At 36.5% G+C, this 13,206-nt stretch overlaps 1 protein-coding gene and 1 long non-coding RNA gene across 6 annotated transcripts in view; one reads left to right on the forward strand and one right to left on the reverse strand.

Annotated features, from left to right (window-relative positions):
* IL15 (interleukin 15) overlaps positions 1 to 13,206 on the reverse strand; it is a 40,989-nt gene that overhangs the window by 18,188 nt on the left and 9,595 nt on the right. For all 5 annotated transcript variants that reach the window (XM_054065518.1, XM_054065517.1, XM_054065519.1 and 2 more), the window contains one exon: positions 13,073 to 13,202. In XM_054065518.1, coding sequence (XP_053921493.1) covers positions 13,073 to 13,135 — 63 coding nt within the window. In that variant the 5' untranslated portion in view covers positions 13,136 to 13,202. The remainder of the gene's footprint in view (positions 1 to 13,072; positions 13,203 to 13,206) is intronic.
* LOC128852056 (uncharacterized) lies at positions 1,407 to 10,455 on the forward strand. The gene is made up of 4 exons (XR_008449669.1): positions 1,407 to 1,508; positions 4,567 to 4,747; positions 8,600 to 8,797; positions 10,270 to 10,455. It is a non-coding gene; the product is annotated as an uncharacterized LOC128852056 (long non-coding RNA).

Consider the following 13,206-nt stretch of genomic DNA (forward strand, 5'->3'; position numbering starts at 1 on the left):
GATGAAACATTTTGGGAGATAATGCAGTCTGCCAGAAAAATTAATGCTCGCGAACTGGAAAATGCACATCTTTCAGATCAACATCAATCAATTAAAAAAAAAAATTAGTCTCATTTTCAAAACTGACTGCTTTCAGCAGCTCTTACTGACATAAATGTCTGATTCAAGTAGGTAACCGGTCTAGTAAATGTGCCACATCCACCTTGTAGGAAGTCATAAGAGGAGGAGAGGCAAAAAATTTTTCCCCATAGTCTCTTTTCTAAGCGAGTATTTTTCATCAGTTTTGAATGGTAAAAGTAAAGTTCTAGGGCATTCTGAGCAAGGGCTTTATACGCCTCACAATCTTAGCCTCTCTTTCTTAAAATAAATAAACGAATAACCCAAGTTATTAATAACTGTGTAATGTGCCATTTGCCTGAACAATACTAGGTTGAAGGCAATACAGATCTGCTTTTCTTTGCTCTACCACCAGGACTGCTCATCCCTTGCTTGCTGTCAAAGGAAGATATCTTTTTGTCCTGCATCGAAGTGCAACATTGCAAACTAACTTACTTTGTTGTCTTTGTAAGAACAGCTAAGAAAGTCTGGGTTTGGCAGATATTCACCCAAATGCCGTATAAGGTCCAAATGATGGCAAAGCTAGAATCAAATTCAAAAGTCACCAAATACATGGCCATTCACATACAGCCTGGCACCTTCAGGTCTTAAAGCCAAAATAGGCATCGTACATACTATGTATAGGGACACGGGGCAGAATGCAACTGAAGTGAAAACAGTGAGGAAAATTCACATGAATTCTCATAGATCAGTCCAAAGCTGCTATTGGGCTTCCAAAATTTCACTGTTTAAATCTTTGAAGACCTTAAAACTTAGCTTTATACTAAAGTCTTATGACTGTATTCTCTGTGACTCATGCTATTAATAAATCTCAGGTCATTTCCATGTGGGACCTCAAGAAGCCATATAGCCAGCTGACTCTGTCCATGTAGACATTCTTTTTGGGGTTTTTTTTGAAAGCTTAACTGATAACATTGGGTGCCTACTTCCACATAGGAATAAAAAATGGAGCAAAATTGGAATGAACTGAGATTGTGTTATACCCGTCTCAGGTCAGAACAAACACACCTGTACATTCTTGCTACTTTCAAAGATTAGAGCAACTCTCGAACCAAAACCAGAGTTGTCACCAATGCAAACACTTTTTTCTAAGGATCAGGATTGAACAATAGGCTCTTTCACAAATGCTCCTAATGCCATCTCCATGAGACATACAAATTGGATCAGCAGTATAGCAGAGACCATGGCTAATACATGTATACTGAAGAATTTTACTTTCCTTCCCTAAAACCAGGAACTCCTGTATTTCTAGCTGAGCTCTCTGATTTTAGCCTCAAATCTCTTTTCCAGAAGATTACCTCCTGAACTGGACTCCTCCTCCTGAGAATGCACACTCACAAGTTTTAAGCACTTCTGCAAGAACAGGTCCAGCACCATTCCAGTCCCAAAAGGTAAAACTTCCTTATTATTTTGCCACTCTACAATACTCCTGCTGTGTGCCCTCTCAGAAAGTCTTTCTTGCTAGTTGATTACACCAGATTTAATACTATCATTTGTTTTACATTTGGGTATTGAACCTGCAAGTTGCTGTCTCTGCTTTTTTTCCCCCACTAGGTTTTCACCCTTTTGCTTTCAGAGCCTGACTGACATTATTTGTCTTTCTACTAGACCTGCATAGGCAGCCAGTAACGCTTTTGTATCAGAGTAGCCATGTAGGGGTCAACTTGTTGAAAACCTGTTTTATATTAAAGCTTCTTTACACAGCTTCTATACACTCAAAGGCTTGCAGAAAATCTTGTTATGAGAAGAGTGATACCACCAGCATAACGACTCTTCATTAGCCCCAATCCTCTCCAGGTAGTATGTACCTTATGGATAAGTTGTAATTGAGAAATAGTTATAGTCCTTTCTGTTTAAAAATTAGGTACCCTGATATGAATTAGAGAAGCACGTTGGATTTAGGAACAGCAGAGCTGACTGTGAGCAGAAGTCCTCTAGGACTGATGTCTCCAACCACCATCAGCTGGGAATGCCAAGGGCACAGTTTACTGATGCCTCTGATATACCCTCCATTCTCCAACGAAGGAGAATGCAGATAAAGCTTGTCAGATTTAGGATTAGTGTTTTCAAGTTTACAGCTTCTCTAGCCTTTCCCCCCTGCTGTTTATCAGCATAGATAAATATTTACTTTTTAATGGGTTTTTAGTATTTTATGTAGCAGTTTCTTCTATGTAAAGATTTTTTTCAGCTCACATTTCAAATTTTGACAGGCAATGTTAAGTTCTAAACTTAAAATATGATGGTAAGTAATTTAAAAATGCAAACATTACATTAATTAGGCCTCTTCATACTATAATTTTCTAAAAAGTACTGCTTTTACAAGCATGCATAACCTAAGGGAATACATCTTTCATTTTTAAATCAGCTTGAGCTTTCTAAAAGTCACAATATCGCTTGAGTAAGCATGCATATTATTTTCAGACATTACAATGGAACAAATGCTGATATTTATCTAAGACAATGTACCGTATTTTCAAGGTTATTTTTGGCACCAAGGCAGGCATCTGTATAATTCTTCAAAGCACATAGCAAAGTTTTGTTCCATAGACACAGGCTTGTGGCCAGCTGAAAGGATGGTAAATATCAGTTTACCCATTTGGCTTCAGGACGTGAAGCATTCATAGTAACCAAATGAATAGCATATTTTTCCAGAGGTGCTTCCATGTCTTTCAGAAAATCTGGGAGATGGTGAGCAAAAAGAATAACCTATTACTTTGAGAGTGCTTCTTTTTCCTTCTGTATCTGAAATACTTTAGCTACTCATATTTAACTCACACAAGACAAGATACAAATATTCTTTAAGCATGTTTCTTCCATTCCCATTTCTTCGGAATGGAGATCGACCAAAGTTATAAGCAACATATAAAACAAACTAGAAAGCAAAAAAAGACGTAATTCATAATCCTTGAGGATAAAAACACAAATAGTTAAGAATCTGTGTGTAGAACTTGCAAAATTTCTTAAGAAATATGGCATGCTATGGCTGTTGGTTTTTCTTAAGAAATATGAAGTAATACATTTAAAGTAAAAATTTCTTTCTTTGGGAAAAAATTTAGTGGTTATGTGAACCAGTGTAAATGACTCTTTAGAAAGTAGTTAAAGTATAAACAGAAATCAAAATCAAAATCCATTATTTAAATGAAGGGGGATTTGCCTGCTGATATTACATCAGCACAAAACAAGTGTCTTAAATTGCTTTGAAATAAATCATTCTGTCCTATAAAGCACAGGAAGATCACTACAACAAGACCATCCGTCTTGTTGGATCACCTTATTATTGAAAAGTTGCTTTGGCTAAGTGTAATACAGGCCTTGAAATGGCCTTCTCAAAATTTATACATCAGCTGGTCTTCCACAGTGTATCCTGCTCAGCCTGTTAGTCAAATTATCTATTAGTTTCTTGTTAAAAATTGTCACAAATGCACAGTGCATAAATTTGCATTATTTCCAAGTCATTCTTTTTTAGCCGGATGAAAACTACTAGAGAACTACTTTGTCCTTCCTCCCTATGACCACATATCTTAAAATTGCACAGTTTAAAATGAGACCTGAAATATTCACGAGTTGTTTAAATTATGCAAAATAATATATAGGCATCTGTAAAATCTTATGAATCTAAGAGGTATTTTCAGTTACATGAAGGCAGGAGATGAGTGGGGCTTTTGACCTTCAGAAAAAAAAAAGACAGGAAAAAGAATGGTCTCAGAAGTAGAACATGAGAAAAGCATCACAAATATTCCCCTGGAAAAAAAGTCTTATAGATACCTGGAGAGCAAATGTATCAGTAGTGTACATGCTCTAGACATCTCTATTTTATCACCATACATCTATCGTATGTTCAGGTACTGTCAGGTAACACCTAACCCACAAAACAAATGTTGGTGACATAGGGGGTTTTGACTCCATAAAAAATGGAGCAAAATTGGAATGAACTGAGATTGTGTTCAAGTCAAGTGGTTTTGAATATGGGATAATAGAAGAGTGTAGGAAAGTCAGTAAAGCTGCTGGCATCATATACCCTCAGGTTATCCAGCTCTGTAGATTCTTTGCTCTAAGCTCAAGAGAAATTTGAATACTATAAAGTAAGCTACGCTTTCTGTTCCGATCAGCTACAGGGAACGCAAGTGATAACAGCAAGTACCATAATAGAATTTTCACCTGGGTTTATCATAGAATCATAGAATCATCAGGTTGGAAAAGACCTCTTAGATCATCGAGTTATACCTATGGGGAATTCAAAGCAGGGGAATCCTAGCTCTTCGCTAGGTTTTCCCTAGATTCTCTCTCACCCCCAGTTCCTTCCTTCTACCTGGTGAAAGCAAATGGATTGATTTTAAACTACAGGCTCCTACAGGGAGAAATGATGGCATAAGCTGAATGTGTATAAAATCAATGTCTGTAGTGATGACCTGACTGTTTTATATTCTTAAAATATTTTTGACTCATCAGGGTAGGTGTCCATCAGTTACAGAACAGATGTGGTAGAAATCACCGTGACAGCAGCACACAGGGTAGGTTCAACCTATGAAGATCGCCTTCTACCTTCTGGCGCCATTTTCACATTTCCCAGCACCACTGAAGTCATGCAGCTGAGTAAAACCTCTAGAAGGTTCTCTTCGTCCCTAAGCTGGTAAGCAGAAGTATCCTATAGTGAATTATATCGCATTAACTTCTAGAGATTACATAGATATTTCAACTCCACTTGAAATGGAGACAAAAATCACATAAATACAACAAATCGACATATGTTTTATTTTTAATATAACAAGTTCTTCTCCTAATCCAGCATGCCTTGTCCCACAACTGAGCTCTGAGGTATCTTATACAGAACTCTCTGTTGATAACTCCTCAACTTTCCTCTTTCCCTTTCCCATCTTTGTGAGCTACAACTTGCACATCACTCTCCCTCCAGCACGCATACGTATACTGTGTTTCTGACTAGAGGAATAAGACAATCCCCCTAATAAATCAGGATTGTGAGGGCAGAGGCTTGCCTTGTTTCTCTCATCATTCAGGAGACCCAAAAGGCTTCATCACATCTTGAAAAATGTTATACTGAAAAATTCCAGCCTTTATGAAAGAGTGGGAATAATCCTGATATAAAGTTGTCAATGAAATCACCTCCCTAAAGCAGGTCAAATTTTATATCTTCACTGTATTTTCTTCAAGTTTTAGCATGAAAATTAAATAAAGGTGTATTCATGATAAGCTTTTCTTCCAGCTTTAGCAGAAAAGTGATGCTGAACTGACCCGCTAAAGTATTTTTTAAATCTCAAAGTTAACCTACAGCTTCATAAAGGTACATCTCTCATTCTGAAATGGACTTTTTCCATACGACATTGTTAACCCTTACATATTCAAATTGTATTTTTGAAAGGGTGAATGTAGCACAAAAGAACATTTTAACTATGTAATTCAGCAGAAACATAACCAAGCACTTTGTTCATGCACTAATCAAAGTAGAATAGCTTAATGCATCCCTTTAATAATCTAAAACTTTACAGTTTTTAAAGAGTTTTGAGATCTATTTAGATGTTTTCTAGCAACGGTTGGATCTTTTATAGATTTTCTTCAATAGTTGTACTCTGCTCTGACAACAGCATACTGCACATCAAAATCTCAGTAGTACATGGGTGTTTTTGGAAAAAAATAATTTACCCATTCCTCCTAACCAAACCTGATGTGGTGTCGTAGATGTAGTTTTTTCTAAATTTCTTATCTGTTTTTAATTGCCCTACACTGGTCTGTAGGACACATGCAGAGGTGAGCAAAACCAAGCAGAGGAGATCAAAATTAATAGAAAAGAAGACAGAAGTTTTTGTGAAATCACGTTGTTTACTTTACTTCTAATAATTTCTTAATGGCGTGAGTTTCTTATTTCATGGCATATTCATATTCCTTTTCTTTTACAATTGCAGAAGATACTGATTAACATTCAGTCAGAAGATAAGCCCAGTTAAAGGATACGTATTTACCAACCATGGTTGAAGTTTCACTAACACACACTCAAATTGTGTGTCTGATTTTTATCTTTTTTTAAATCCAGTGAATAATGGGAATTAATTTCAATAATGTTATGCGCTGCTTACTTATTTGAATATCACCCAGTGTGATTGCTATCAGGAAAGAGAGAGCTGGGGTTATTTAGCCTGGAGAAGAGGAGGCTGAGGGGAGACCTTATTACTCTCTACAACTGCCTGAAAGGAGATTGTGGGGAGGAGGGAGCTGGCCTCTTCTCCCAAGTGACAGAGGACAGGACAAGGGGGAATGGCCTCAAGCTCCACCAGAGGAGGTTCAGGTTGGATATCAGAAAAAATTTCTTCATGGAAAGAGTCATCGGGCACTGGCAGAGGCTGCCCAGGGAGGTGGTCGAGTCACCTTCCCTGGAGGTGTTTAAGGAATGGGTGGATGAAGTGCTTAGGGACATGGTTTAGGGAGTGTTAGGAATGGTTGGACTCGATGATCCAGTGGGTCCTTTCCAACCTGGTGATTCTATGAAAAGATAATAGCTTGGCTGAAATAAACTAATTGTGTTTACCTCTGTGTTAACTTTTTTTTTTTTAGAAAATAAAGTAGAAATATTTCCTGCATTTTTGAAAGACTGGATTTTTTTTGAGAACTCGTACTTTATGTTAATGTTATAATACTTTTTGTCTAATAGCAGCAACTGAAAGCATCTGCTAAATGGAAACCTAGTATGCTATAAACTGTGTAAAGCCATCACTAAGGCTAATGTTTTCTGAAAGAGATTACAGAACACCTAAAAAAATCAGACAAAAAGGCAAAAAGGGAGAAGTTATTGCATCATTATTATTGCTGGGGAAGTGAGACACAGTAATATTGCTTCACTAGCCCCTGGTCATGCATAGAATTTGTGGAGATTTCAGAAAGCGAACTGAATTCTTGTGAATGTTAGTGTGGAGCTTAAGGTGAACAAGCATCTAATAGCCTAGGAATTCTATTAGTTTATCCTCTGGGGTCACAAAGTGGGGTTGTTCTTGATAGTCTGGCTATTAAACAAAACATTATGCGCTGAAAATGTCAGTGATACCTATGCCAGGTTGGAGTACTCTTGAGACACTGCACTGGTTTATTATGCAGTATCATAGTATTAATGTCACAGACTAGAAGAAACTCCTGGGAATCCAGTCCCTAGTTCCAAGACAAAAATAAATGCAGGTTTATTTTTTTCAGAGACCTTTGCCAAGTATCTAACACTTCTACAGAAGATTCTTCAACATTCTTAGCGAACTGTTTATCTTACATCACACATGACTGAATGTTGCAGTGTAATCTCTTGTAATAGTCCATGAACTCTCACTTCTTGAAATGGAAAACGATAAGAAGAAGAAGATAAAAACTTTCAAGGGCAGGTAACCATTTCCTGCTGCCAGAATATTCATAAGAACATTTCAAAGGGAGCTGCTGGGTGGAATGGGTAAGCAGAAGAAGGGCAACAAAGCTGGTAAAGGGTCTGGAGCACAAGTCTTACGAGGAGCTGCTGAGGGAACTGAGGGAGTAATTTAGCCAGGAGAAGAGGAGGCTGACAGGAGACCTTATTGCTCTACAACCATGTGAAAGGAGGTTGTAGTGAGGTGAGTGCGGTCTCTTCTCCCAGGTAACAAGGATAGATATTAGAAAAAATGTCTTTACCAAAAGAGCAATGAAGCATTGGAACAGGCTGCCCAGGGAAGTGGTGCGGTCACCACCCCTGGAGGTGTTCAAAAAGCATGTAGGTGTGTCACTTCAGGACACGGTTTAGTAGGTTGGGCTGACAGTTGGATTCAATGATCTTACAGGTTTCTTCCAACCTCAGTGATTCTAGGAGTCCATGATTCTATAAGATACCACTGAATTTAGATTATATAATACTTCACCTGGTTCTGCTGTAGTCTGTTAAAAGATACTGTGTTTGTTTGTACGTGTTAATAGTTTTTTTTTATGAAAGTAAAATCATTTGGATATACACATAGCATTTGGAGGAAATTGGAAGTCAGAGGAGTTATCTCACTACTATTATATGTGTACAGAGCAAGGTTCTCTGTCTTTACTGTAAAGATTGCTTGAAGGTGTGACAAGGACAAGGAGACAAGAAGAAACATGTACTTGGGATTGAAGACAGAGGAAAAGTACTTATGTGAGAATTTAGCCAAGACATAAAGGCTACCATTTCTACTTTCACAAAGAGTATCATGAGATGTAAATCATCTGTTGCATTTTGCTATGTTGCAGTAGAAACAATTATTTTCATACCAGCCTATGCTTTATAAGTTTAGTTGAAAATTCTCTGATAGCATTGACAAGAGAATTAACTATTAATAACTGTACAGAGAATGTCTGTTTAATGTATTACTCTATTTAATTGTTTTATTAATAATGGAATTCATTTGAAATAAGTGCATTTCCATTGCTGTTTTTCTTTAAATTGGTACACAAAAATGGCCCTGAGAGGTCTTTCTGTTTCCCCTCTCCTCCCCCACAGGACATCTACTAGAAGCCACCAATGGGCTTCGTGACTGAAGTTAATCCAGCAAAATCCCATTTTCCCTCCAAAAGGACTTTGTGAATCACCTGTCTTAAGCTGAAGTGAAACTTCTAGATTGCATTTAGAGAGGGAGCTTTCTTTTCTTCAAAAAAGAAGTACTAATACACTTCCACTTGAAGCTGCTTTGGTTTGCAAGTAAGTTACTATGCTGACATTTTCCTCTCTTTCCAACAGCTAAAAAGCTGTGAATAAACTTTTCCTGGAGCAACTTCATTCAGGAGCCCATTATTTCTTGGCTCACAAAATTACTCGTGAATGCTGGGAAAGATCTGTGATTCACAGCAAGGCTATGCTGGGTAGTGTTATGATAGCAAAATGACTACATGGTGTGGAAATGAAGCTCATTATCATCAAAATCTGCTCAGGGATACACTAGAAGTTAAAACAGTATAACAAGGAGATAGTTCGCTCTCAGTGCATAGTTACTAATCCCTAGTAGTATGTTACTGCATGCTGCTAATCCCTAGCTCACTGCTTTGCTGTGAACAGATAAAACACTGTAGATGGCTGTAGACGAGTGGATTACATCAGTTAAGTGAGTACCGAAATCTTGGTTTACTAAATTTTGCAGTGAATGAAGGACAGGTAGATTAGCACAGTTTGGATTGCCAGCCTACACCAGGACCATCAGTACTCCTATCTGCACAGTCCTTCAGGTCTCACAGTCATTTATGTAATATTCCACAGCTCAAGTGTTTCCTACACCCCCCCTACCATGTCTCTGAACCAGCTGTCAGACAAAATGGATAGGATGGAGGACCTCAAGAATTTGTAGAACGATTGGAAAGTTTTCTGCCAGAAGGTAGAAAAGGAGTTTGTAATGGTTAATTGCGAGGCTGATAGCAACATATATATAGATGACATCTGCCTCAAGTGCCTGAAAAGTTTTCCCTACTTGATGCAATACTGGCGAAAACAGGGAGGGGACTTCTGCACTGGTTGGGAAGCAGAAATGCTGAGACTGTTGTTCATGCAGTTTAATCCCTCCTGCGAGCTAAGTATAGCATCAAGGTTATCTTCAAGGAAGCTAGAAGTTGAAGGGCTTTATGAAGCTGTTACCTTAAAACAGCTTTGTTCTGTGTGCCATGCACGTGTTACAGCGCTGCATTAAGAGTTTGTCAAATATATACCTTTTTTACCAGGAAAAAAAAGCCCCATCAACAGTCCAGACTTTGCACCATGAAGTCCTGCCTATACGAATAAATATATCAAACTCCATTGAATGTAAGAAGTCATACATAGTGGGCATGCCTGCAAGGACTCGAGGCCACAGGTTTGTCTTAGTTTATGCTACTACAAACCGAGTATTTCTGCCTGTTGTCCTTGACATATGGGAATAAAGGCAAGTAGCAGGAGAAGAGGTAGGGTTGCTTAGTTGTTAGTGACTTACTATCCTGCAACCTGAATGGGGGAGAAGCACAAGGTCATTCTGAGAGTCTCAATGATTTGGGGCTGTAAGTTTTTTTCAGATTTAGAGTTTTAATTGGAATATTGTGCAGCAGGACCAATAATTTCTGCAGTTAATTCAGCAGCTCTTTCTGCACATTCCTGTGTTTTTCAGTACTGTCTTCTGACAATTTTCTACACTTGTCCTATTTTTCATATAGGTTTCTCTATTCTTTCTGTTGTCTGATCCCTCTTCAAGATATGATAACTGATTTTATCTTACTCTAAGAGCTTGAACGGTGAGCTGAGCAGGTAAGAAAAGGAATATTAATCTTTGTGTAGGGATTTTTCCATTGTTCTTAAGTGGAAAATGGTCGTATTTCAGGAACTACGGAACAGAGAATATTTATATGACACCCATTTCTCCTTTGCAACAGTGACGAAAGTTCCTAAATTTCTGGTAATATTGTAGTAACTTGTCTGTTCTGCAGTGGGAGATGCTTCTTTAAGTTGATCTCTAGAAACTGTTCTAAACTTCTAACATTGTCAGAATACTCTTCATTAGCTTTTGTGCAGTAGTTTCTAAGATAGTATTTTATGTAAATAATCTCTTAAAAATAAGAAAGAAGGTAACTAAAATACAAAAGAATCACCCAGTTCAAATCTTTATCCATCACTAAAGATTTAAAGCACAAAAATCTTTACAAAACTATGTCTCTAAATTTTTTTGTGAGTGTACAACAATATATTCTTAGTGGATTGAACTCACTCAGCTTTTTTCCTCCCAGTAGACTATTCTACTATGATTTACTATTTTCAACTTATCTGCACACTTATTTTCCTCTTCTAACAGGCCTGACATAGATCTTATTGGCAATATGTTACATTTGGTTTTAGATAGCGAGCTCTTGGGGAACATTTTGTCTTTTTGTTTGTACATTTCATAGCTAAATCAGTCACTGTGTATAACTATGACAAACAGCATAATATGATTAAAATAAGAGATTATAAAGTAACAGCATAAATGCCAGGTGAATACATTCACACATCCTTTAAAAGTGGTAGTGGTACAGTTGTATTTAAAAAATGTTCATTTGCTTTGGAAGCAAAGAATTGCTTGCAGAAGACATCAGACTTCTTTTATGTTATCATGAAGGATGAAGGAGATTAAATAGGTAAATTACAACAGAAACGACACTGCTATGACCAAAGGGCAAATAAGCCTGTTTGCTGAGATAGTCATACAATCCTATGTCTGCATCTTGCTACACGAGTAATGTTTTTTTGTATTCTTTAAGAGCAGTAGGGGAAATACTGTAGTCAAAACAACACTGGCTGTATTTGTATTTTAAACACCTATCATAAATAGAGGCGTACTTGTTTGTGATACACTTGATTTTTTTACAGGCTTAAAAAGTAAGTAACCATGATCCACATGTGCCACAGGCAATCATTGTGGAACAGCGAGCAGGCAGTACTTGTACCTGCTCAAGACAGTGGCTTGTGACCTGCTCTGTCATTATCATATACTATATCTTCAGCACCACCTAATAAGGTGTCCTGGTTTCAGTTGTAAGAGAGTTAATTTTTCTCCAAGTAGCTGCTGTGGTTTAGATTTAGTATGAAAATAATGTTAATAATACACTGATGGGTTTAGTTACTGCTAAGAAATCAAGGGCTTTTGTCAGTTTCTCATGTTTCACAAGGATAAAGGTGTACGAGAAGCTGGGAGGGGCATAGCCAGACAGCTGACATAAGCAGCCCAAAGAGATATTCAATATCATATAATGTCAGGCTCAGTATATAAAATGCAAGTTGGCTGGGGGCCAGCATTTTTTTGCTCTAGGATGGGCTGGGTATTAGTCATCGTGTGGTGAGAAATTGCATTGAATTCTGCATTTATTTTAATTATTATTGTTGTTGTTGTTGTTGTTAATAACATATAACATATAACATATAATATTATAAATAAATAAATATTAATATATATTTATATATTATGTATTTATAATGTTATATATTGTATATATTATATATTTATTTATATACTTATATATAAGTTTTATTTATTAATATATAAATAGTATATAGTATATATTATATATTAATAATAATAATTATTAACAACAATGGTATTATACTACATAATGCATATATAAGATGTAGTATATACTATATACTACACAATATAGTAATACTATATACTATATACTACATAATGCATATATAAGATATGCATTTATTTTAATTATTATTGTTGCCGTTGATAATAATAATTATTAATATATAATATATACTACATACTATTTATATATTAATAAATATATGAATATATAAGTATATAAATAAATATATAATATATACAATATATAACATTATAAATACATAATATATAAATATATATGTTGATTTATTTATATTATTATATATTATATATCATAAGTTATACTTTATATATTATATTCTATATACTATATTATTAATAATTATTATAGTGATTTTATGCTTCTATTATTATTGTTGCTGTTGTTGTTGTTATTATTATTATTATTTCTCTGTTGTCCTATGAAACTGTCTTCATCTTAACCAAGTTTTATTGTACATTCCTATTCTCCTCTCTATCCCATCAGCAGGTGAGGGGAGAGTGAACAAGCAGCTGCGTGATACTGAGCTGCCACCTGGGGTTAAGCTATGACAGGAGTGTCAGGACCTACATTTTTCTATGAGAACATGGACAGGAGACTGTCAGCCATACAGAGGTATCATGAATAAAAAGTGAAAAACACAAATGTGAAAAAAAAGTACAGACCCTCGTACTACATGATTCTGATACGAGGAAACACAAAGGAGTGGAAAAAAAACAAAGCAGAAAATTACAGGGTGATAGTGATCCCACCTAAAGTACTGGAAACATTTTCAAGCCTTAAATTTCCTGTATTACCTCATTTTCCTCATCGGGCTGTAAAACTAACATGTAAAACTTTGCTGAAATTTCCTAAAATATCATGTTTAAATGGCACTTACCTGACTCTCCAGCCTGCTCAATGCTTCAGCAGAGTTTCGTGTTGGCTGCACCATCCCCTGCATCCTGCCTGCTGGAACATTAGTCAGAACAGGAGCAGAGAATCTGTGTCAGGAAAGTACATTGTGGGACCTAG

The sequence above is a fragment of the Cuculus canorus genome, chromosome 4 (genome assembly GCF_017976375.1).
Source record: "Cuculus canorus isolate bCucCan1 chromosome 4, bCucCan1.pri, whole genome shotgun sequence".
In the NCBI taxonomy this organism is placed as follows: Eukaryota; Metazoa; Chordata; class Aves; order Cuculiformes; family Cuculidae; genus Cuculus; species Cuculus canorus.